Source organism: Pan paniscus, chromosome 15 (assembly GCF_029289425.2).
Source record: "Pan paniscus chromosome 15, NHGRI_mPanPan1-v2.0_pri, whole genome shotgun sequence".
Taxonomy (NCBI): domain Eukaryota; kingdom Metazoa; phylum Chordata; class Mammalia; order Primates; family Hominidae; genus Pan; species Pan paniscus.
The window spans coordinates 32,022,031-32,046,231 of NC_073264.2; the positions used below are offsets into that span (position 1 = coordinate 32,022,031).

General features: G+C 35.0%; 1 protein-coding gene across 3 annotated transcripts in view; it reads left to right on the top strand.

Moving 5' to 3' along the window:
* Nucleotides 1–24,201, top strand: part of SCFD1 (sec1 family domain containing 1) — a 107,005-nt gene that overhangs the window by 68,150 nt on the left and 14,654 nt on the right. For all 3 annotated transcript variants that reach the window (XM_003821215.5, XM_003821216.6, XM_008974699.4), the window contains 6 exons: nt 3,632–3,702; nt 5,741–5,820; nt 9,230–9,292; nt 11,404–11,479; nt 19,012–19,065; nt 22,407–22,459. In XM_003821215.5, coding sequence (XP_003821263.1) covers nt 3,632–3,702; nt 5,741–5,820; nt 9,230–9,292; nt 11,404–11,479; nt 19,012–19,065; nt 22,407–22,459 — 397 coding nt within the window. The remainder of the gene's footprint in view (nt 1–3,631; nt 3,703–5,740; nt 5,821–9,229; nt 9,293–11,403; nt 11,480–19,011; nt 19,066–22,406; nt 22,460–24,201) is intronic.

Consider the following 24,201-nt stretch of genomic DNA (forward strand, 5'->3'; position numbering starts at 1 on the left):
GCAAGATGACTAAGGGCATCCACTCATGGAATAGAGGGAGGATTAGTAATCTGGCATTAGATGTCAAAGTTCAGGAAAGGAAAGCAGAGTGTCCACATGTGGGAGTAGTCTAGCAAGGTGTGTGAGAACCATAACAGATTAAGGAGGGTGACCCCTGCACAGGAACAAACCAGCCTGGGCCTAGGTGAGGTGAGACGTATGTCTAGGTGTGTGGATGGGTCCACTGCAGGAAATCAGAGCTCAAGTGAAGTAAGAAGGGCATCCATGCAGCAAGCCCATGGAAGCAGAGATGGGATATTTGTTATATACAGGGGACTGGCTAAATAAATATATTGGATAATATAAAGAAAGCCCAATTTCCCATTGTCAGAGGAGGAATTTATAAATATAGAAAGGGAAAAAATTAGAATGAACCCTGTAGTGTTGGATTGGAATTAGAGGTGTTGGTGTGAACTTAGTGTTTTCGCTATATATCTGTTCAGATACAGAAATAAATATAGATTGTATGTTGGGGGGGGCGGTGTATACTCATGTATTCCGTAACTCTGCCAACTGAAAGGGCCTGGGAGCAGCAATGCCCAACTAGTAAAGATGCTGCCTTATAAATACAGTTTCCACTAGGACTCCTTGGAGAGGTAGCTGATTCCAGAGGTGGGGCAGGGAGCAAAAGTACAAAATGAGTCTGGAACATTTTTGTTGTGTCAGAAGGCAAGGAAGCTACTCCAAAAATGATGGAACTTGTCAAAAGAACCCAGAAGTCAGCTTGAATAGGCTCCAGATGATGACAATTTGAGCATCAAAATAAATAATAACAGATTATAACCCACTGATAAAAGAGGATGCCAAGAGTCCATGTGGACATAATAAATGAATAAATTGAAATTTCATAGGATATTTATGCAGTTTCAGAATACCTCCCCACAAAATACTTATTAACTGTAAGAAAAAGTAACGGTGCAGTGGAGAAGCCTGATAAATACCTTATTAGGTAACCACAGTGAACGTCGTCAGTAGAGAGACATAAAATAGTGGGAAAGTACTAAGCAGATTGTGGAGAGGAAGGAACTCAGGAAAGGCTGAGAGGTAAAGGGCTAGTAGGATTCAGTGCAAAGAACACAGCATCACTGTTGTGATATTCTTGCCTCGGTATAACCTAAATCTAATCATGAGGAAATATTAGACAAAACTTAATTGTGTGATATTCTAGGAAGAAACCAGCCTATAGTCTTAAAAAGTAACCAAGGCCATGCAAGTCAAGGAAAAATGGAGGAACTGTTTCATACAGAAGAAGACTAAAGAGGCATGACAACTGTATGGGGCACATGATTCTGAAATTGATCCTTTTTCCATAAAATATACTGTAGACATAATTGGTAAAACTTCAACTAGGATCTGAGAATTAAATGATAGTGAATGTGTCATGTAGTATATCACATCGCTGTAATGGTGCCAGTGTTAATATCACATTTTGCTAATTGTTTTACTGAGGCTGTGTTAGAGAATGTCTTTGACATTTGGGGGTAATGGGACAGCAGGTCAGCATCTTACTCTCAAAATTTCAGGGAGAACAAAAGCTCTCCAAACTGTACTTAAAATTTTTCTCTAAAATACATCAGATTACTCAGTAAGGGAATTCTGACTTTAAAGCAGCAGTCAAAGGAGAGAGGTACGTGTGACAAGAGGTTCCAAGCTGTAGCTACAGGCTTTAGAATAATCATAGTTGTAAAGGACACATGCTAACAATTTCAGTTTGGTTTCCCTGTGGTTATGTCATTATAACCATCAGTATGCTCCCCAGCCCTTAGCATCAGATTGGTCTTTAAAACCTTAGCAGATGTTCTAAGGCAGTTATTAACACTGTAGCAGTTTTAAAGTATGTCTCCTCTTGAAGAAGAGTGGGAGCTGTTCTTTCTTTAAGCAAAGTAAGTATCTACTATTAGAAAAGGCTGTGCTAGATGCTGAAGATGCTGGAAGCAAACTCGGGGACCCACAGGCCCTAAAACTCTGAGGGAGGGGAACCTTCCTCTTGTATATTAGGATCTGTGGTCCCAAGCGGGTAGGACAAGCCTCATTACTCTTTTGCCCTTTGTCCTCTAGCTGGTTGATCATAGTTGCGGCAGTTACGGCAGGAAGTGCTCAGTGAAGCAGGGTGACCAAAGCCAAAGCTTTCTAGCTGGGGCACCAAAAAGGGAAGGCCAAGGAATTGGGAAAGTACCAGGGAGATTGTGGAGAGGAAGGAGCTCAGGAAAGTAACCTCATAAAGTTGTTCATGAATTCCTGGGTTCACCCCTGAACTGCACATCTATGAAGCTGATCCTAAACAGCATTTCAAAGACTGAGAGGGGAAGAGCTAGGAGACGACCTCCCAGTCCCCAGACTGACCACCGGTTCATGGGACAGATCCCAATAGCACTTCAAGAGGTTTTGAAAATAGAATCGATGATGGAAGAATAACCTACGGAAGGCTGGTAGGAACATTAGCCTGTACTGAATCAGGCTAATTACCTGTTAAAACAAAAATATCAGTATTGTCCTAGGATTTAACAGGATCTGGAGTCTCATAACCTAATATTCCAAATGCCCCAAATACAATATTTATTTGTAAACATGAGAACTTTAGAGAACTTACCATTATCTTTATTTTACCATTCTTTGTCATATTCAGGGAGTACGGATAATTAGAGAATGAGCGTTAGTGTTCCAAATCATATAAAAAATAAGTGTCTTATTGGTCATTATGTTTTGAAGAAAATCAGCTAGTTTTTATTCTATCATAAAATACAACAATTCTGAGTTCTTGCATCTTAGGATACACTTTAAAGTGAGACTGAATATTGTTATTTGTCGAGAACAATGCTTTATCACCTTTCTACCAAAGTGCACATACATGATAGAAGAACAGACAATAAATGAGTTTCTCTGGACAGTCTTGGGCTTTGGGTACTAAGAGTAGTAACTCAGAGCACTGCAAGCAAGACATTACTTTGAAGTCTTATGTTTTGTCTTAAAATTTGAGGCAAATATATTCTATGTGATATAACAATTTTTTTAATAAAAATATATTATTTTCCCATTCTTACAGTAATATAAAAGCCTTCAGAAACATGTGTATTTAGGGGCCCCCCAATTTGAGAAGTATGGCTTTAGGCTCAGCTAGATGATTTTGTTTAGCCAGCAAAGTCTCATAACCCAATTCCTAGGGTGACCATACATCTGGTTTCCCAGGATAGTCTCACTTTCATACCAGTTGTCCTTATGTAATTGTTACTGGCACCCCTTTTGCCACCTCAAAAGTATCCTGTTTCAGAATTGTATGGTTACCCTGCTTATATCCTTTCCTTTCATTGTGAGTTTATATCTAAAAGGGAAATCTCAACATTATACTCAATTTGGAAGATACAATAGAGATGCTCTCATAATCACAGCCCTCTAATCCCACCTCAATTAATCTTTTCCATATTTGTATTTTACATGGTTATAATTATATGCCTGTTACCTTAGTTAAATCAAGAGCCATGTTTTGTTTTGTCACATTTATATATGCCTTGAAATGTAACATACTTGTGTTGACTATAATACATAATAACCACAATTATGAAAATATTTTTTTAACCTCTTTTCCCCTATGCAGCAGGAACTCCAGAAGATAAAATGAGGTTGTTTCTTATCTATTATATAAGCACACAGCAAGCACCTTCTGAGGTATGTCCTTTATTCAGTTATTGGGAGGAAGGGGAATGCTTGTTTGTAGACTACTACAATTCAGATTTTAAAACAGAAGTAAAAATCACTGTGGCTAAATATCTGCTTCATTCCTTTCTTTAAAAGAAAAATGGCCAGGCGTGGTGACTCACACCTGTAATCTCAACACTTTGGGAGGCCGAGGCAGGCAGATCACTTTGAGCGCAGGAGTTTGAGACCAGTCTGGGCAACATGACAAAACCCCGTCTCTACTAAAAATACAAAAATTAGCCAAGTGTGGTGGCGTGCACCTGTAACCCCAGCTACTGGGGAGGCTGAGGCAGGAGAATCGCTTGAACCTGGGAGGCAGAGGTTGCAGTGAGCCAAGATCATGCCACTGCACTCTAGCCTGGGTGACAGAGCAATACTCCATCTCAAATAAAATAAAAGAAAAAAAAGAAAAACAATTTGTTAAGGCTGCTTCTATGTACTGCTGTGTTTTATAGCAACTTTTATTGTTACCAGGGGAAACTACCCGTGAAACATCTGACTACTTTTAAGTTGTTGGAATGTAAACTGAATTTCAGTGGCCAACATTCTTATTTTTGGAAAATAACTATTCTAAACTAAGTTAATCAGATTTGCTATGCTTTTTGAAAGGTTGACCTTATTTTAAGATTGTTTTAAAACGAATGTCCAATGTAGAAAATACGTTGTCTATTCTGTAAAAGAAAGTGGTGATTTTGGTATCAGACTTCTTCTGGGTTAGAGACTGTTGACTTTAATGTTAACTGTATACTTTTACTGGATGAGCAAGAAGCATAAGAACCTCAAGATGACATTTAGAATGTGGCTGTTCTAAGCTCCATTCCTTTGCTGGTAGCAATTTTTTGTTGTTGCTGTTGTTAGTATCTGGTAAATTGATAGGGTTTCTGTTGGTCAAAAATCTTTGGCATATTAAGACAGCAAAACTAAACCTGATATTTGCTCTCAGCCATTCTGCTTTACCCTGGGAACACAAAGCTTCACTTCTAATTTTTTAAGAAAGTGTGGTTTTCTTTTTGTAAGTATCTCTTTCAGGCCAAGGTGGGAAGATCACCTGAGGTCAGGAGTTTGAGACCAGCCTGGCCAACATGGTGAAACCCCATCTCTACTAAAAATACAAAAATTAGCTGGGCGTGGTGGTGCACATCTGTAATCTCAGCTACTCGGGAGGCTGAGGCAGGAGAATGCCTTGAACCTGGGAGGCAGAGGTTGCAGTGAGCCAAGATTGCTCCACTGCACTCCAGCCTGGGCAAGAGTGGAACTCCATCTCAAAAAAAAAAAAGTATCTCTCTCATCAACAGGGGTTTGCCTATATATCTCAGGGGATTCTAATAGCCTAATTAAAATATTTTTCTTAAGAATATGTGATTTTAAAACTTAATTCAGTGTTCCCTTAATTTAACCACATTATTTTTATTTACTTTTGGTAAGGATTATGTCTTTTCATAAATTTAAGTGATCGTTAAGATAGGCTCCTTTAAGTTACACAAATTCAGCCAGACTTATCAGAAAATGAGTAAGGAAGAGTGAAAAAAAAAAAATTTAAAAGTGCGGGACGCCTGTTGTCCAGTTAATGAATCTGGACCCCTAGAATGAAAATGAGATGAGAAACCGAAATCTGCAGCTCCCCTCAGTTGGTGTCATTTCTCTTGTGTTTCTGGTTTAGAAATATTCTTGGTCAAACCAAATCATTCATTTAGTGTGTGTCCTGAAGAAAAGCAGTCTATCCCAGCAGTAAAGGAAAAAATAGCTTTGTTGGACTTGCTGAGAAATTTAAAAATACTGTACTTTTATAGGTGATTTGGGAGCCTCTTAAAGGTAATTTTCATTACATGTGATTTTCTTGTCTTGGGTGCTCACTTAGGTACTCACTTAAGACGTGATTCCACTCTACTTGGGTGCCAAGAATTTAAACTCATGCCTTTGGTCTTACTTTTTAATTAATCAAATGGCAACAAATAACATCTTTCTTGAAAGTAAAATTTTTTGTCATATAGTTCTTTTCTTATTTCAGGCTGATTTGGAGCAATATAAAAAAGCTTTAACTGATGCAGGATGCAACCTTAATCCTTTACAATATATCAAACAGTGGAAGTAAGTTTTATTTTCTTCTTTAATTCCTGTCATTTAAAAGAGTACAATTGAGGCTTCATTCCCAAGAAAATGGGAATGCTAATAAGAAAACTGAACAATGCCTTGGTGGTTTTATATATCCAGTGGCGTAAATATTTCCTTATCTGGCCCACCCTGTTTACAACTTAAAATTACATAAAACAGTGATGCCTTTCTTTCCTGGGCAAGCTTTATAGTTTCTTTACTGATAAGGTGGGAAAGTCAAAGACTGAAATGTCTGGAGTCAAATGTCTCCAAGGCATTAAGAGGAAATTTTAATTTGACTAGTAATCAAAGAAATGCAAATTAACGTAATGCAAATGTTTAGAAAATACCATGCCAAGGATACAGGAAAATTCACTTGTGCATTTTATACTCTGCTATTAGGAATATAAATTGTCAAAATTTTTCTGGATGGTATAAAGAGTTCTTTAAAAATAGCTCTGACCTAGTACTTCTCTTAAGGATTTATCCCAAAGAAGTAATTGGAGCTAAGACTTTAGACACAATTGTAATAATGAAATTTTTAAAAGCAACCTAAATGTCTAGCAGTAGTGTTAGTAAGTATATTGTGGTATTTCTGCAAGATAAATACAGTCAAGTCATTAAAAATCAGAAGGCTTACTTAATGACATTGAGAAATGCTCATGTTATATTGCAAAGTAAAAAAAAAAAAATTATAACACTCTTCATTGATTTGTTTAATAAATATTTCCTAATAGCGAGCATGATAAACAAGGCTCCAACTGTCAGTGAATTCACATTTGTGTTGAGGAAACAATTAACAAATAAGCAAATAAATGAACAGAATAATGTTAAACCATGTTAAATGACATAAGAAATAAAACTAAGTGGTAAGATTTTAACCTGCTGGGGGTGATAGCTAAATTTGCTTAGGAGATCAGGGAAAGCATCTAGTAGGCAGTCACATTTGAGCCAAAACTTAAATGACATTTTTTACAGTTATGATCCCTGTTTATCCATTTTTTCATCCATATGTATGTGTTCATATAAGCATACACATAAAAACATGTAATTACAGAGTTGAAATGGCATACAACTAAATTAATAGTAGATAATTCCAAATAGTAGAATTTTTTTTCCTTTTGGGTGCTTTTCTTTATTTTTCAAATTTTCTACAAAAACTATTACCTTCAAAATAGTTTTTAAAATAATTAATTTTTTAAGACTAAAGGATTAAATAGGCTTTCTGATCACAATTACATTTAAAAAAAGCATAACAAGAGAATTACACCAAGTTGTTAACAGTAGTTATCTCTTGAGTGCTGAGATTATGAGTGCTTTTTATTATCTATACTTTTGACTTTGGAAACTTAACTTTTGTCTGTGTTCTTGTAATAAGAAAAAAAAATAACAAACCTTTGTTTAAAAGGAAAACTGAAAACTGTCTTTCCCAATTTTTATAATACAGGTTGAATCCCCCTTATCCAAAATGCTTGGAACCAGAAGTGTTTTGGATTTTTGATTTTTTCAGATTTGGGAATATTTGCATATATATATATATATATATATATAATGAGATATCTTGGGGATGGGACCCAAGTCTAAACAAAAAATCAATTATTGTCTCATATGCATAGCCTAAAGGTAATTTTATCAATATTCTTAAGTTGTGCATTTGGACTGCAACCTGACAAGAGGTCAGTGTGGAATTTTCTCATTGTGGCATCATGTCTGCACTACAAGTAAACATTAGTGTATATTCTTTCATTGTTTATACATATGACAGATTTTTTTTCTAGAGACAAGGTCTTGCTCTGCCACTCAGGCTGGAGTGCAGTGATACAATCATAGCTCACTGTAACCTCACACTCCTGGGCTCATGATCCTTCCATTTCAGCCTCCTTAGTAGCTAGGACTACAGGTGTGCACCACTGCACCCAGCCAGATATTTTTTAAAACTGGGAAATCATTTTTAGAGATACAGTTTTGTATTCTAGTTCTTAATAACTTTCATCATGCCAGTTCATGGAAGTATTTACTGTTTGCCTAATATTAAATCATATAAATATACTGTTATTTATTTAACCCTTCTTTGTTGTTTAGATATTGTTTCTAGTGAAAAACTATTTTTTTTGTTGTTGTTAATGCAGAAATTCTAATCCACTGCTGATTCACATCATCCTTTCTGAACAAGACTGAAATTTTTGTTTGGGATTTCTCTAAGGGTATTGTTGGCACATTTTGTCAAGATTGAAATTGAATATTTTTAGCATTTCTACTACCACATCTTAGTGATTTACATTTTTTTCCCTTATAAAATTTTCTTTAGGTACTCTTTTTTTCCCAGTTACAAAGCATTTAAAATAAGAATCATTATGAAAGAATACTGATTGGCATAAAATGTCTATGGTGTGCCACTAAAATGTGTTATAAAACAGTGTATACAATATGATGCTAATTTTGGTTTTTAAATCATATATGTTAAATAGGCATATGTCCTAAGATTAGAAGACTATACACCAACATCTTAACAGGGGTTACCTCAAAGTGGTAGGATTCTTCTGGGAGCATTTTATATTTTCTGGATTCTCTACAGTGAAAATACTCTCAGAATAAAAATATTTTTTAAGGCGCATCTAAATGCCATCTTTCTGCCCATCCTTCATCAATCGTATTGTTTAGTTACAGAGATTCTGGACATTTAGAAAGAGTTGAAAATAAACAACTGTATGCAATTAAGTGTAAAAGTCTGTGGTATATAATATAACTAAAGGGAAAAATCATTGAGTGGTAGAGTTAGAAGTGTTAACAAAGAAAGTGGTTTTGGACTTAGTCTTAAAAGGAAATGTACAGTTTCTATTGAAGAAGGTAGTGAATTTATACTCCCTAAAGGACAGCATGAGCAAAGGCATGTACCTGGAAACAAGGGAGCATAGAATGTAGGAAACAATAAAAAGACTAAATTATTACATGGTTGTTCTTTTAAGCCATCAAGTCTCTACCTCAGTTCTTTTTATTTAAATGATCAGATAGAAATGAAGAAAAATAGGAAGTTTGGAAAACTAATGCATTTGTGCTTCTTTAAGAATTTCAGGCTGGGCGCAGTGGCTCACACCTGTAATCCCAGCACTTTGAGAGGCCAAGTTGGGAGGATCACTTGAGCCTGGGAGGTCAAGGCTGCAGTGAGCCATGATGGCACCACTGCATTCCAGCCTGGGTGACAGAGTGGGATCTTGTCTCAAAAAATAATAATAATAATTCAGTGTTTTAGTACTAATTGTAGTGTAGTTATATTAGTTGAAAAATTCTCTTTTCAGAAAATGTCTGCATCATAGAAGTTAGAGTTAGTCAGTAGATATTTTAATACCGTGACACCCAGAGTTAGTTCTAATAATTAGCTTTTAAGTACAACTTCCTTCTTTCATAGGGCTTTTACCAAGATGGCCTCAGCTCCGGCCAGCTATGGCAGCACTACCACTAAACCAATGGGGTAAGTATTTTTAATAATTGTTTTGCATCTTTGTACTCAAAACCTTACTTAGACTTTCATGCCTTAAAAACACAATGTCTGATACTTTGAATGCGGAAAATGTCACCATGCCTTTGGTGACATTTAGATGGCTGAAGTTCTCCTGGTTTTTTTTTTTTTCTATTTTTTAACTTATTTTTCATTGACATTTAATAATTGTACATATTTATGGGGTACAGTGTGCTAATACATACCATGTGTAATTATCCAATCAGAGTAATTAGCATATCACCTCAAACATTTATCATTTTTTAGTGTTGGGCACATTCAGATTCTCACTTTAAAATGTAAGTTAATGTCTTTTACATGGTATGAGCTGAAACTTAGATAACATTTTTTATAGTATCATCCCTATTTATCCATTTATCCATCTGTGTGTATCTGTGTGGATGAGTAAACACATACATACATTTAATTGCATAGCTGAAATGATATACACCTAAATGTTAATAGTGGGTAATTCCAAGGGGTATAGTTTTTTTCTTTGGGGTACTTTTCTTTATTTTCCAAATTTTCTACAACAAATATTGTCTTCTCAATGGTTTTTATTCATATGCTTGTTTGTTATTATAACATAGTTTTCATTTTCAGAAAACATTTGAAGGTTAAAACTGTTTTAGTACCAATGTTGATAACTAATATAGACTTGAAGCTAGGCCTGGCTTCAGGATAGATTCAAGCAGTGCTAAATGATAGGAAGTCCTCAGGGCTAGGTATGTATGACATCTTACTCCAGAGACCCCAGTGGAGTATGTGTGATTTTCAGAGAAACTGAACAAGGTAATTCTGACCACTGTTTTTGGTACCATACAGTTTCCAATTCCTAGCTTACTTTTTAGAGCTAAAACAAAAGCAGGAAGCCAGAGGAAAACAGGTTTATCCTAGCCCCACACTGAGTAACTGGTTTTAATGAAATAATTTCCAAAAACAAAAGCACTCAGCCTTATAAGTACTTGGCAAAAGGAATCCAGCTGGCCTCACCTTCAGACAGTGCTGCGCAGGTTAGCACACCCCCACAGAGTTGCCTGGTGACAGGAATTGCTCCAGGGCCATTCATTCCAACAAGGATTACTTTCTCTTGCTTCTGTTAATGAAAAGATTTCCATCCTGTCCATCTCTTCATTTCAGAGGGGAGTAAGGCAAGATGAGGAAAAGGAAAATATTTTTGGAAAATTACTTCCATGTGTTTAATAAAATAGACTTTTCAGTTTCATCCCTTAAAAATCTTATTGAACATTAGCCTATTAGAGTTCTTATGATTTTACAATTGGGATTTTGATAAATATATTATAAGAAGCTCTTGGGTGATCTGAAAGCTGTCCCTAGCCTTCTGAGATTTTAATGCAGGATTACTAATCTGTCCCGCAAAACATCTTTTAATTCCATGTGAGAGACTGTTTGAACCACAGATATAAACCCAGTATGGCAAGTCACTTATTGGTGTTTTGTTGTTGTTGTTTAAAATGTAGACAACATTCTCAGAGTTGAGGCAAAATTCGCTAAGTCTGTTCTGTTTCACATTTTTTTATGATAGATTTTATGTATAGAGAGGAGAGAAAATATACAATGTAGAATTGGATCCAGCTGCTGATAAAAGAGAACACAGTAATGTTTGACTTACTCATAATACTTGCATATATATTTTCAATATGTTCATATGGTTTGAACTCCTAAAGCAAATTGTCCAAGTTACTAGCTTTAAATTGGTTTTTTTTAGCATTAGACAATCAGGAAGGCAAGGAATTCTCTTCAAATTATAACTCGCAAAAAAAAAATATAGCTAAGACTAGGAAATTAAGATGTTTATTTTGAGGGCAGCTCTTTATTTTTGTATTTTTTAATAATTATTGACTAATCAGAGTATTTTAATTACTATTTTATTGTTAAATAAAATTGCAGCTGTGATACCCATGGCAGCAGAAATTCTCAAGACCCTTCTGTTTAGTGAAAACAAAGGTGGTAGGTACAGCGAGCATCAGCATGTGGTGTGTAATCAGGTAAATATTTTATCGATAACAGATTGGAGAGGCACTTTGTACTTAGAATGGTCCTTCTCTTTTGCCCCCACCTAGTCTTTTATCACGAGTCATGAATACAGGATCACAGTTTGTGATGGAAGGAGTGAAGAACCTGGTTTTGAAACAGCAAGTAAGTACACTTGTTAGAAAACATACTGGTAACTTTTAAACATAAATGTTGACAGGCTAACTGCTCAGGTAAAGCAACTCCTGGATTTATTCAAGTAATAAATAGGAATCATAAAATCAAGGAGTTCCTTTTTTTTTAAGTTCTGGGGTACATGTGCAGGGTGTGCTGGTTTGTTACATAGGTAAATGTGTGCCTTGGTGGTTTGCTGCACAGATCAACCCATCACCTGGGTATTAAGCCCAGCATCCATTAGCTCACTTCCCTATTGCTCTCCCGGCCTCCTACAGGCCCCGATGTGTGTTATTCCTCTCCCTGTGTCCATGTGTTCTCATTGTTGAGCTCCCATGCGGTATTTGGTTTTCTGTTCCTGAGTTAGAAATCAAGGAGTTCTTTATTAGTGTATTTAAGACTCTGAGGGTATTTTTTACATGGGTAGCTCAGAGCTCTGTAATTTTATACTTTTTTTAAAAAAATTGTTCATTTGGATTTGGACTTTACTTACATTTTGATTTGTATTTACCATCAGGTTGTTAAAGTACGTTAATTGAAAGAATGAACCTAACCTATTTAGAATAGTGAACTGTTACATAATGAATATCATTTCTTTTAACATATAATCAGAGAATATTAATAAGCTAATGAACTTCATATCTAAAGTCCTATGTAAATTGGACTAAACAAAATATTTTAAATAGAATTTATATTTGGGGATAATAAAATTGTACCTCGATTTCGCATTTTCTTTCTTTTAGTCCTTCATTTTGTATATAGGACACTTTTAAATGACTTTTTTGTTTCTGTGATTTTTCTATTCTAATATATAGATATTCTGCTTCAGTCATTATTAATTTGGTATCTTTTCAAAAGATTTGTTTTTTACTTTTAATTTTGGAAATTTTCAAATATGCATTATCAAACTCTCCTGAATCCTTCAATTAAGTCAATATCCATTCTTGTTTCATCTACCCCATTTGTGTTTTTTATTTACTTTTACTGGAATATTTTAAGGCAAAACTGAGATAATATTTTACACAGAAACTCAGTTTGCAATGAGAACGGTTTTAAAGGCCAAATCAAAAGAATCAGTTATTCAGACCTGAATATTGTTTATTTACCTGTATTCAGAAAAAAACAAGATCTTTTCTTTCCTCCACACTTTTCTTTCTTATAATGTTTACTTAAGTATTTTATATACTTAATCTTTATTTGTGGTTTAATAAGTTATTTTTTTCTTTTTCTTTTTTTCTGAGACAAGGTCAGGCTCTCTTGCCCAGGCTGGAGTGCAGTGATGCTAGCTGGACTACAGGCACGCACCGCCACACCTGGCTAATCTTTGTATATTTTGTCGAGATGGGGTTTCACTATGTCACCCAGGCAGGTCTTGAACTCCTGGGCTCAAGTGATCTTCCCACCTCAGCATCTCAAGTGCTGGGATTACAGGTATGAGCCACTGTGCCTGGCCTCATTATCCCTTTTAGAAATTATTGTCAGTCTCTCTCATTCTACCTCCTGGTAAGGAGCTACTACCAAATACTTAAGCTACTTTTTCTTACTCGTTCGTAGTACTGTCGAGAATCAGCTTATCTTCACCCTCTTAGACTATATGTGAAAAGGCACAATAGGAAGTTTGGGCACATTAGAGACAAATGTGCCATACTTTACGGCTTAGCCTGCGCCCGGTTCTTATTTATCGTCAACTGTGGACAAAATGATTTTGTTTCATGAGACAAATGGTGACCACCAACTTCTACGGTAATGTCTGCCTTTTGCTAGATAGACTGGCTATTACATAACCATATGTAGTTTATTTTTAAGGAGAATTACATATTTTTCTTCACATGTCACTGTTAGAAGTAAATCCCAATAGTAAGATTTCCCTAAACAAAGTATTTCTTGTAACATATAACTCATAATATTTAGAAATTACAGACTTTAACCTTTAGAATAATCATGGTTTGTTTTGTTTTTGAACTTACTACCTCAGAGTCACATGGTATATATCCCCTATGATACCTGTAAAAGACATCTAAATTGGTCAATTCTTAAATATTTTATTGTGCTAACACAAAAGTTTTATTTTATTTGGAGTGCATAAGATATAGAAACAATTCTTTATGATCTTACATCTCTGTTTTTTTAATATTGCAAATAACATACCACTTTGACATAGGCAGTTTCTCACTTACAAAAGTAAAATTTGAAATGATCAGTGGTCACCCCATCTGTATATTTTTGCCACCACTACCAGAAGAACCATGCCATTAAAAAAAAAAAAAAAAGTTCAGAATTAGAGAAATAGGTATTGACAGGGGGTAGGAATGGTTCATTTTATATTATCATCAAGTAAAAGTAAGTCATACAGTATAGTTCAATGTAGTCTTTTTTTTGTTGCTCTTTAAAAAGAGAAAAAATAGATGGTACTGAAGGACAAATACTCAGGCTTACCTAAGCTTTAAATGTTAGTTTTTTCTGGATACATCTTCATCTCTGGTTACTACTGTCCACGACAAATTGCTAGGATTGAAATCTAGAATCAAGAGTGTAGACATTTCTAATTGTTCTTAATAAATATTACCAAATTATCCTCGAGTAAAGAGTCTCTAGAAATATGTAAACTCAGAGAAATCCATGTTAAAGCTCTATTACCCTTATATTCTAAAATTTAGAGGTACTATGGTGGGAGGTCTTGGGCAGTTTGGGAACTGAGAGGTAAGAGGTATCAAAGAAGACACTGCTGAAGATCAGTTCTGTTTCACTCTTGGAATATTATGAGTAATTTATGCCTCTTAAATCTCTAAATATTGTTTTGGATCTTTTTATCTGAATAAACAGTTTAAACTATAAATAAATTAGAATAGGATTAACTACATCCAGTTTTCTAGGTCACTTATAAGAGCTTTTTATACCTTGTTTTATGGGCAGCGTAAGTTTTGTGCATCACAAGTATCAACTATCACATAAAACCAGTTGAATGTTATTCACAGATTTGGAATCTATTTGTGTGAGGATAATTGTACAAGAATGTGAAGATGAATAATGTAGCATACAGTTGCATAATTTTAGATTTCTGTTTTACTCTCTTTGGCCTGTTTGCAAAAATAATCCCTCCTTTAAAAATGAATTAACAACACATAAATTACAAGCAGTGAAAATCCATAGATTAAAAAAAGACTTAAAATACACAGTTGCAATGTCTGGCCCTTAAGATTATGATATGAACAAGAAAACTATAAAACATGATTTTATATGTCGGGTGCAGTGGCTCACGCCTGTAACCCCAGTACTTTGGGAGGCCAAGGCAGGCAGATTGCTTGAGCCCAGGCATTCAAGACCAGCCTGGGCAACATGGCAAAAGTCCATCTATCTCTACAAAAAATACAAAAAAATTAGCTGGGCATGGTGGCACATGCTTGGGAGGCTGAGGTGGGAGGATCACGTGAGCCTGGGAGATGGATGATAATTTATACAACAGTGACTGGATATCAAGTTGTGTAGTAATTGTTTCATAACAAATACATATATCAAAACATCATGTTGTACACCCAAAATATATACAACTTATTTGTCAGTCATACCTCAGTGAATCTGCAGAAGAGAACAAATCACTGTTAATTATGTAATATTATAACTTATAAATTATTAAATTATTATTTTAGGAGTGGTAATAGTGTTTCGGGGTTTTTAAGAGTTTTTATATTTTGGATATGTGTACTGAAATATTTATGGCTAAAATGATTGATTGTATATTGGAGACTTTCTTTAAAACAACGTAGGGGAATGGGTAGTAGGTGATAGTACAGGTGAAATAAGATTTGCCACGAGTTAATACTTGTGGAAGCTGGGTGAGAGAGGGATAGATGTGTCTTGGTGAGTTCACATAATCTCATTTTCTTTATTGCCATGAACACGAGATGATTTTTAAACTCATCTGTAAGATAAGGGTATTAGATACACTCTGTAGATCACAGTCTGGTTTATAATTTTAAATTTTGGAAAGAGACAGCCCATCTTATTCCCTCTCCTCGTAGCTTCACTTCACTGGCAACTTTCCACCCTTCTATCATTGATACATCTCTCATCTCCAGTGTTTCCAGTGTCCACACACGCCATCTAATTCTTTACTTGGCTGATAACTGCCTTCAAGATAAGCGTCCTCTTACAGGAGGTCCACATAGGGCTTTTTCATTCTCCAGGGCTCTGATAATCAAGACAGTAGCAATTCTTGTCCCAACCCCACTGCCAGCTTCGACATCAGAGTATCATCTGAAGCCCAGGGCTGCAAGGGAAAAGTTACAAATAGTCACCATAGATCAGTTGTCAATATAGGCAACAAGTGGCTAATTCTAAGAGAACTCAAAGGAAAAAAAAAAACTTCCCTATTTTGGTTATAGAACTATATTATATTTCTTAGTTGTCTTTTTTTTAAAGTTTTTGTGCATATTTTATTTTGTTTTGTAATACACCATCAGAAATAAAGTTAACATTGTTTTTACCTAAGCTTTTCCGGTGACTAAAATCATAAAACACGACTAAAGTCATAAAATGAGTTAGGATTTTTGGAAATAGATTTCTCACTATATTTTTTTCAGATAAAGTTTCTAGTTCATGTATTTGAAATTTGAAGAAGTTTAATTAATTTAGGATATTCCTGTGTATAGGACTCTGTCTCTCAAATCTATATCTATAATGGCTTTCTAATAAAAATTTAGTTGCTAACTATACAATGTTTTCCATTTTATTTCTAAACAACAATTTCTAAGAACAAAAAATATGCTTGAGAATTCTTACAACAATGGAGTTTTTCATTTGATAAAATTTTATTTATACCCCTTTTACTGAAGCACACAGACTTTTTATGTTTCTAAAGACACATAAGTAACACTATTTGTTGAGCAAAGAATATTGTATGGTTTTGTTCTGATGTTTTCCATGTGCTAATATGTTAGCTGCTAAAATCCGGTTTTTTTAACCAGTAAAACTTGATTAACCTGGTATGTAAATTATTCTAAACATATAATTGATTTTTTTAAATGATTAAGTCAATTCAGGCCTTTATCTAGGCAAAGAATGAAGGCTAGCTAGAGCATTAGCTGGTGACAGATCTCAAAAGTTGTTTCCTGAAGTACTCTTTCCTACGTTTTAAAGACATTATGTATTTTTTAAAATCATTCTCTGTACTTGAAGCTTCCATTAATGTATGGGAGTATGTGAATATTGTATTGTATGGGAGTGGTAGATGTGTAGATGATTTTGGTGTGTTATTTGGTTGTAAAAACCAGACAAAAACATACGAAAGAGTTGTCTCTGAAAAACCAGACAAAAACATACGAAAGAGTTGTCTCTGGGCTCTTTAATTTTTGAACAATTTTGCTGGAAAGAAATTTTTCTCATGTTACTTAATGACCTATTTGGCAGACTTGTCTTCAGATATAGCAGAACTATAAAACACAAAGTAAAATTTAATTGTATCCTTAGGAAAATCTCATTTTAGACTAAATAAAGATTTATCATGGAATATTGGTATGAATATTCAAACTTCCAATTATTTTCACAAATATAATAAAAATAATATGACCCTTATGGTTTATCATTATATATAACCTTTTCTAAATTTTCCTCCATTGTATAGATCTAAGAGTACAATGCAGGAAGATAAACACAGAATTCAGTGTAAATAGAGAAATTGATATAAAGCTGTCAATTTTCGTAAAATTTTACAAAACAATTTACAATGTTCTTTTGTTCCATAATTTTTTAATTATTTATTCTTGTTATGTTGCAAAGTACTTCATTATCTTTTGTTGGTATTACTTGGAATTCCTAACTATAGTTTTCTCTTTTGGATAAAGCATTTTAAAATCTTTATTTAAAGCACATTTAAATCTGCACCCAGTTACTCTTTAGAGAAACTGGTTTAGACTCACTCTTAAGTGAACAGACTCAATTTTATTTGAAACAAAACTTAAAAGGTAAAATTTTGAGCCACCTTTAAAAAAAAAAAAATCTGAATAGTATTCAGAAGTATATTCAGACAGCTTGAACATTTGATGCTTGTATTTATATTTGAAAGTACCTAGCCAACACAAATGAAATAGCTTTAATTTTAATTTTACTTGCCTGAGACAATCTTAAAAGGTTTTTACTTTACCAGTCTAGGGAAGGCAGCAGTATCCTTAGTGACAGTCCATTTTAATAACAATAAAATGTTTTATGATCTAAGAAAATGGAAAATCCTTATATAATAGTAATGTGTTATCAAAATGGAAAATCCTTATATAATAGTAATGTGTTATTTATAGATTTTTATCTGATCTATAAACAATCAGATTGAATGTTTTTGTTGTATGAAGTCTCTGAAATACATAAAGTACAATAGATACAAGACTGTTCTCTTCAGAACATCCTGTACAATTCACAAAGGAAATACCAGTTGAAAATGAACAGAATAACACTTCATTAGGAATGCACTTTGAATAGCCATAATTTTCTAAATTTTCTAAATTTGACTTATGTTCAAAATAATAAAACTTGTCAGACTGAAATGTAACAGTACTTCTTATGCCACAGCCTATAAACAAGTCAGGAGACAACCTTTTGCCAGCACCTGTGTTGTACATTTCGTGTTCAAAGTAGAATCTGTTCTGTAAGATGATGCAGTGCAACATTGAAAACTTGGAACTTATCCCAGGCAAAATAAAAATGGTCAATAAAGTTGTTTGTGTATCCATATACCCATTTTCCTAAGTACAAAAAATACCTTTTTATTAGAAATGAACGAACTCTTACATCATTTAATCTCATACGTTTTCACGAACTTTAAAAGTTACTTTATTTTTAAAGAGAACTTTTATAATCCACAGAGAGGAAATGAAAAAAATACAGTGGGATTCTGGCCAGGCATGGTGGCTCACGCCTGTAATCCCAGCAGTTTGGGAAGCTGATCACCTAAGGTCAGGAGTTTGAGACCAGCCTGGCCAACATGGCGAAACCCTGTCTCTACTAAAAATATAAAAATTAGCCGGGCATGGTGGCAAGAGCCTGTATTCCCAGCTACTTGGGAGGCTGAGGCAGGAGGATCACTTGAACCCAGGAGGCAGAGGCTGCAGTGAGTTGAGATTGCGCCACTGCACTCCAGCCTGGGCGACAGCAAGTCTCCATCTCAAAAAAAAAAAAAAAACCAAAAAAAAAAAAAACAACGGGATTCTTGTTTGATCAAAACAAAAGCTTGCAGTTACTAGTATTAAAAGCAAACACCCAACAAAGTAAAAAGCCCAAACATGTATTTGTACTAAAACCTGAATACACCTATACATTTAAAGAAGCATTTTACTTAGAATTATATTTTCCTGTGGAAACTTGAGTAGTGCCAAGAGTATTTACATCTTTGACATCACCTTTACCATTCACAGACTACTTAATCTTAGAATGTGTTTAATTGAAAGGTAAGCATACTTAACTGTAGAATGATCAGGTTTTAATAGAGAAGAACTTTGGTTTAATATTCTAATATTTAACAAAATACTTTTCCACAGAATCTACCTGTTACTCGTATTTTGGACAATCTTATGGAGATGAAGTCAAACCCCGTGAGTACCATATAACGTATTTTGTGTAAATTCCCGAATGTGTCAAACTGACTAGTATGAAAGAGGATAAAATCAGATTGAGTTCCTTGTGAGCTTAATCACAGCAGAATACATGAGGAAAAGGAAGAGTCCATCTTCTCAAGAAGCCTTTTTTAGCCATTATCACAGATTCTGGGAATTGGTTTTCTCAGCTGCCATACCCATTCTGGCCAGCTCTCATTCAAATGTCATGTAGATTATATCCTATATGTATAATTAAATGTAAAATATATCCTAAGGAACAAATTTCTATAAATGAAAAAAGAACCAGTGAGCATCTGTTGATATAGTATAAAGAGTACCAAACCAATTTAATTTTATAAAAGTTAAATTAGGAAAGAAGTGCATAGTAAAAATGTTAAGTACATATGTTTACAGGGCACTAAATTCTTTTGGGCTGAAGAAGTAAATTGACAATGAAATCATTGGGTGAATAGACAAATGGGTCAATACCGTTAGCATTGACTTAAAGAATGGGTCTCTAAGCTATCTGTTTGTAATTCAAGAAAGGAATGTAAAAATCATCACAATCTGTTTCATAAAACATCCCATCCTGTTACTGTCGCAACCAAAAGGTGGTTATTACCACAAAAATCTGGAATCAAAAACAGGCAGCATGAGCCTACCGACATCAAAACCCTGGTTTGAGTTTATCTAAAACCCTATAGATTTGGCAGTGAGGCTTAGGATTCCAATTCTAAGAAAGAGTGAGAACAGTGTCTTCAGATGAGTGTGACCTTTTTTGTAATTGTCAGAACATGACTGTAATAACAAGAAACTAACAAATTTTAAAATTCACTGGTGTGAAAACAAAGATACAGTGTAATAAAACATCTCAAAAGGGCAGTTAATATTAGGAATGGGAGAATCATTTATAATGATAAACTAAAAAGGATTGGATTCTTCCATCTGGGAATCAATACAGATAAAGTGGTATACAATGAAGTAATAATAGACTTTGTCACTACATCCTAGAATACATGAAGAAAGGGTTCTTCCTGAAAAGCCTAAGAGAGGTATACATTTATGACGAATTGACTTACAGAATACTGCTTCCTAATAGGCAATAAACTTCCAGAAGATCCTATGCCAAGCAACTATAAAGATTAAAAATATAAGTAAATGCAAAGCTTTAGACAGGTGCCAAATACACAGGGGGTTAAGAAATTTTGATATTTTCCAGGCATGTTTGCTTATGCCTGTAATCCCAGCACTTTAGGTGGCCGAGGCTGACAGATCACTTGAGCTCAGGAGTTTGAGACCAGCCTAGGCCACGTGGTGAAACCCTGTCTCTACAAAAAATACAAAAAAATTAGCCTGGTGTGGTGATACACACCTGTAGTCCCAGCTATTCAGGAGGCTGAGGTGGGAGGATCACTTGAGCTCAGGAGGTTGAGGCTACATTGAGCCAAGATTGTGCCACTGCACTCCATCCTGGGTGACAGAGTGAGACCCTGTCTCAAAAAAAGAAAGAAAAAATTCTGTGATATTTTGTTACTGTCCCTAATCTTGAAGTTGAGATGAAAAATAATGACAGTAATAATGATAATAGCTAACATTTATTGAGTACTTATCATGTTCCAGAAATCATTCAAAGCATTTTGCGGTGGGTCAAGCCTGTAATCCTAGCACTTTGGGAGGCCGAAGCAGGCGGATCACTTGAGGTCAGGAGTTCAAAACCAGCCTGGCCAACATGGTGAAACCCCGTCTCTACAAAAAATTAGTGGGGCATGGTGGCACGCACCTGTAATCCAAGCTACTCTGGAGGCTGAGGCAGGAGAATTGCTTGAACCTGGGAGGTAGAGTTTGCAGTAAGCCGAGATCATGCCACTGCACTCCAGCCTGGGTGACAGAGCAAGACTCCGCCTCAAAAAACGAAAAAAAAAAAAAAGCATTTTTCACCTATTATCTCACTTAATCCTCATTAGAACTTTCTGAGAAAAGTACTAGTATTATTATTTTCATTTTATAGGTGAGGACACTGTAGTGCAATGTAACTTACCCAAGGACACACAGCTAATAAATGTCAAACTGAAGATTTTAACTAAAGGCCAAGTTTTTTACCATTATGCTGTATTGATTAGGGCAAGAATCATTCCCTTCATGGAATCCCAGAACTAGAGAGTTAAAGAAACAAGTCATCTTAACAGTGGAGGAGAGGCAACCAAGAAGTGTTGTGACTTCCCACGTCACACTACTTTTAGTAGCAGAATTGGAACCAGAAACCTACTACTGCTATATTCCTGCTTGGTGCTCATTTCCAGCATACACATTCCTTCCACATTTCTCTGTCATAAACACATGGATGGCTACCTTGTGGATCTTACTGAAATGTTTTCCAAGCTGTGAAAGTTCATTGATCAGTTCCCTTGACTTTCACTTTATAACTCAAGGCATATTATTGCAGATGGATATTTTTTTACTTAACTAGGAAAAAGTAACTCTGTTTTGAAAGTGTTTCTTCATCTGCTAGGTGAGGCAGCTGCCTGCATTATCATCCTTCTCCTGTTCCCAGATGGACAAATTGATTTGGAGGCAATGAAGAGATTAGCAAAATGCTAAAGAGATTAGCAAAGTATACTAAGTTAGACCTGATAAATAATCTTGATTGTATCCATTTGAAATGCTGTAATCTAATTCTAGATGCATTTTTATCAGTTCATTTATTAAATGTTTTCCTTTCATTTCTTAATTGAATAAATTAAAACTAAGGCAGGATATCAGATAGGTTATCTTGCCTTGTAAGTCTGGCTGGTAGTGGTTTCTTGGAGCAAAGTGTTGAAGGATCCTTACACTATGTTTGGGTTTACTGAGAGTGCTATGATTGATTAGCAGTGTCCACCCCATTGGGTACAGTACTAAATAGTAGCAACATGTGTAGCATATTTGTCAAGAATCAGGTTTTGATAGTCCTGTCAACACTCCAGAAGAGAATTAGTTTCTCTGGCATGGTAATTAAGAACTTGGGCATTGAAAATAGACTGCCTGGGTTCAAATCCTGTAGGTCCCATACTTACTAATCATGTGACTTTAGAAAAGTTACATAACTTTTCTCTACCCCAGACTGCCAATCTGAAAAATGAGGGTAACAGTAACAACCTGATAGACCATTATTGGGATTGAGTAATTTCATCTAAAGCACTTAGAATAAAGGTTAGCACATAGTAAGTGCTCATTAAGTATTAGGGGTGGTTATACATTCTACAAAATTGATAGATTCATTAAAATAGGATACTCTAAGCCAAACTGACCTTCTGAAGAGAAATTCCACAGTCATGGTAAAGTTCTATTTTTTTTAATAGGAAACTGATGACTATAGATATTTTGATCCCAAAATGCTGCGGGGCAATGACAGGTAAGCAGCTTTTGTCTTGTTTAACTTGTGGACTTTTTCCCCTCGAGAATGGAAATAATTTTTTTATTATATAGTACTGCTTATTAAAAATCCAAACTATATGGAAAACTCGTAAGGAAACAAGGATGTATAATCTCATTATCCAGAGATATCTCTAGTAATGATACTTGGCATTTAGATGTTTTTCCTTCCACATATACACACACACAAATCCATTTAGACGTTTACTGGTGTTTTTATGAAATGGTGGAGGTATTAGAAACTAATTGTGGGTGAGGGAAATTTCGATAACGTGTTTTTAAATGAATATTCTTATTGGACCAATTGAAAAAAATAGGAGCTTTATATTGGATACCAGTTGTTTGGTTGTTTTTTATTTAACTGGTCCATAAAATTAAAGTCACTGGGAACCATTGCTGTATAACACCTTGTGTCAATGAAACATTCTATAAATAAATTCTGCATTTTATCACAGACATTGGATGGTAAGATATCCTTATGGATATTATTTTTCATGATTTAATTAGCAGTGGTATGACAAATAGCCTACAAGATACAGAAAAAGAATAGGCAGAATTGGGGGCAGGGGGGTGGGGGGCGGGAATAACTGCCTTGGACTGATTTGTCTGTAGCACTGAAACTTAGATGAAGCTAGTGAAGCTAGTTTGTTGCCTGTTCCTTATGTTTGGGATCTTCAGAACTTTACATTTGCTGTATCCCAAGCTTTCGTATCTTTGTAGATGGTGTGAAAATAATCTAGTCATTAGATTAAATTGTTTGATAACTTGAAACGTTATTCCCTTTTCTGAATTTACCAGAAATATCACCAAAATTGCATAAGAACTGCCAATAGCAGCTGCTGTTGGCAAGAGAGAATTTGACAAAGAATGGATTGTGGAAAGGGGGATGAGGATTGACTGCTAATGGGTACGGGACTTCTTCTAGGGGTGATAAAAATGTTCTGAAATTAGACAGTGATGGTTGTACAACTCTGTAAATATACTAAAAACCACTGATTGTAAACTTTACAACAATGGATTAGCACCTTTTTCCTATATTAATGATTCTCCAGCTTACATTTTTTCCTTCCTTGCATTTAGCTAACAAGTAGATATACAGTTAGCCCTCAATATGCGTGGGTTCCTCATCCATGGGTTCAACCAATCAGGGTTCGAAAATATTTGGGGGGAAAAACGGATGGTTGAATCTATACAGAGCATGTACACGCTATTTTTTTCTTGTGTTTATTCTCTAAGCAATACCTAATACAGTGTAAACTATATAGTTTGTAATACTGTTTATATAGCATTTACATTATATTAGGTATCATAAGTAATCTAGAGATTATTTAAAGTATATAGGAAGATGTGAGTAGGTTATATGCAAACACTACACCATTTTACATAAGGTACTTGAGCATCTGTGGACTTTGGTGTCTATGGAGGTTCCTGGAACCAGTCCTTCATGGATATCAAGGGAGACTATACTTGGCTTCTTGGAAATTTACTGAGAAATATTTAATCCTTAATGTAGTTTATGCATGGTAATGAGGAAGAATATTAGCATTGATAAGACAGATAAGCTTAGAGTTTCATTTTTAACAGAGCCTTCTCCTGAGCTATCCCATCACAGTTAAATCTTGGTGACTAATAACTAGTAATACTATTCTATAAGTCTTACCTCTCCTCATCCATGTCTACTGTTTAAGGAACTGGAACACTGAAGAGGCATTTCAGTCAGGT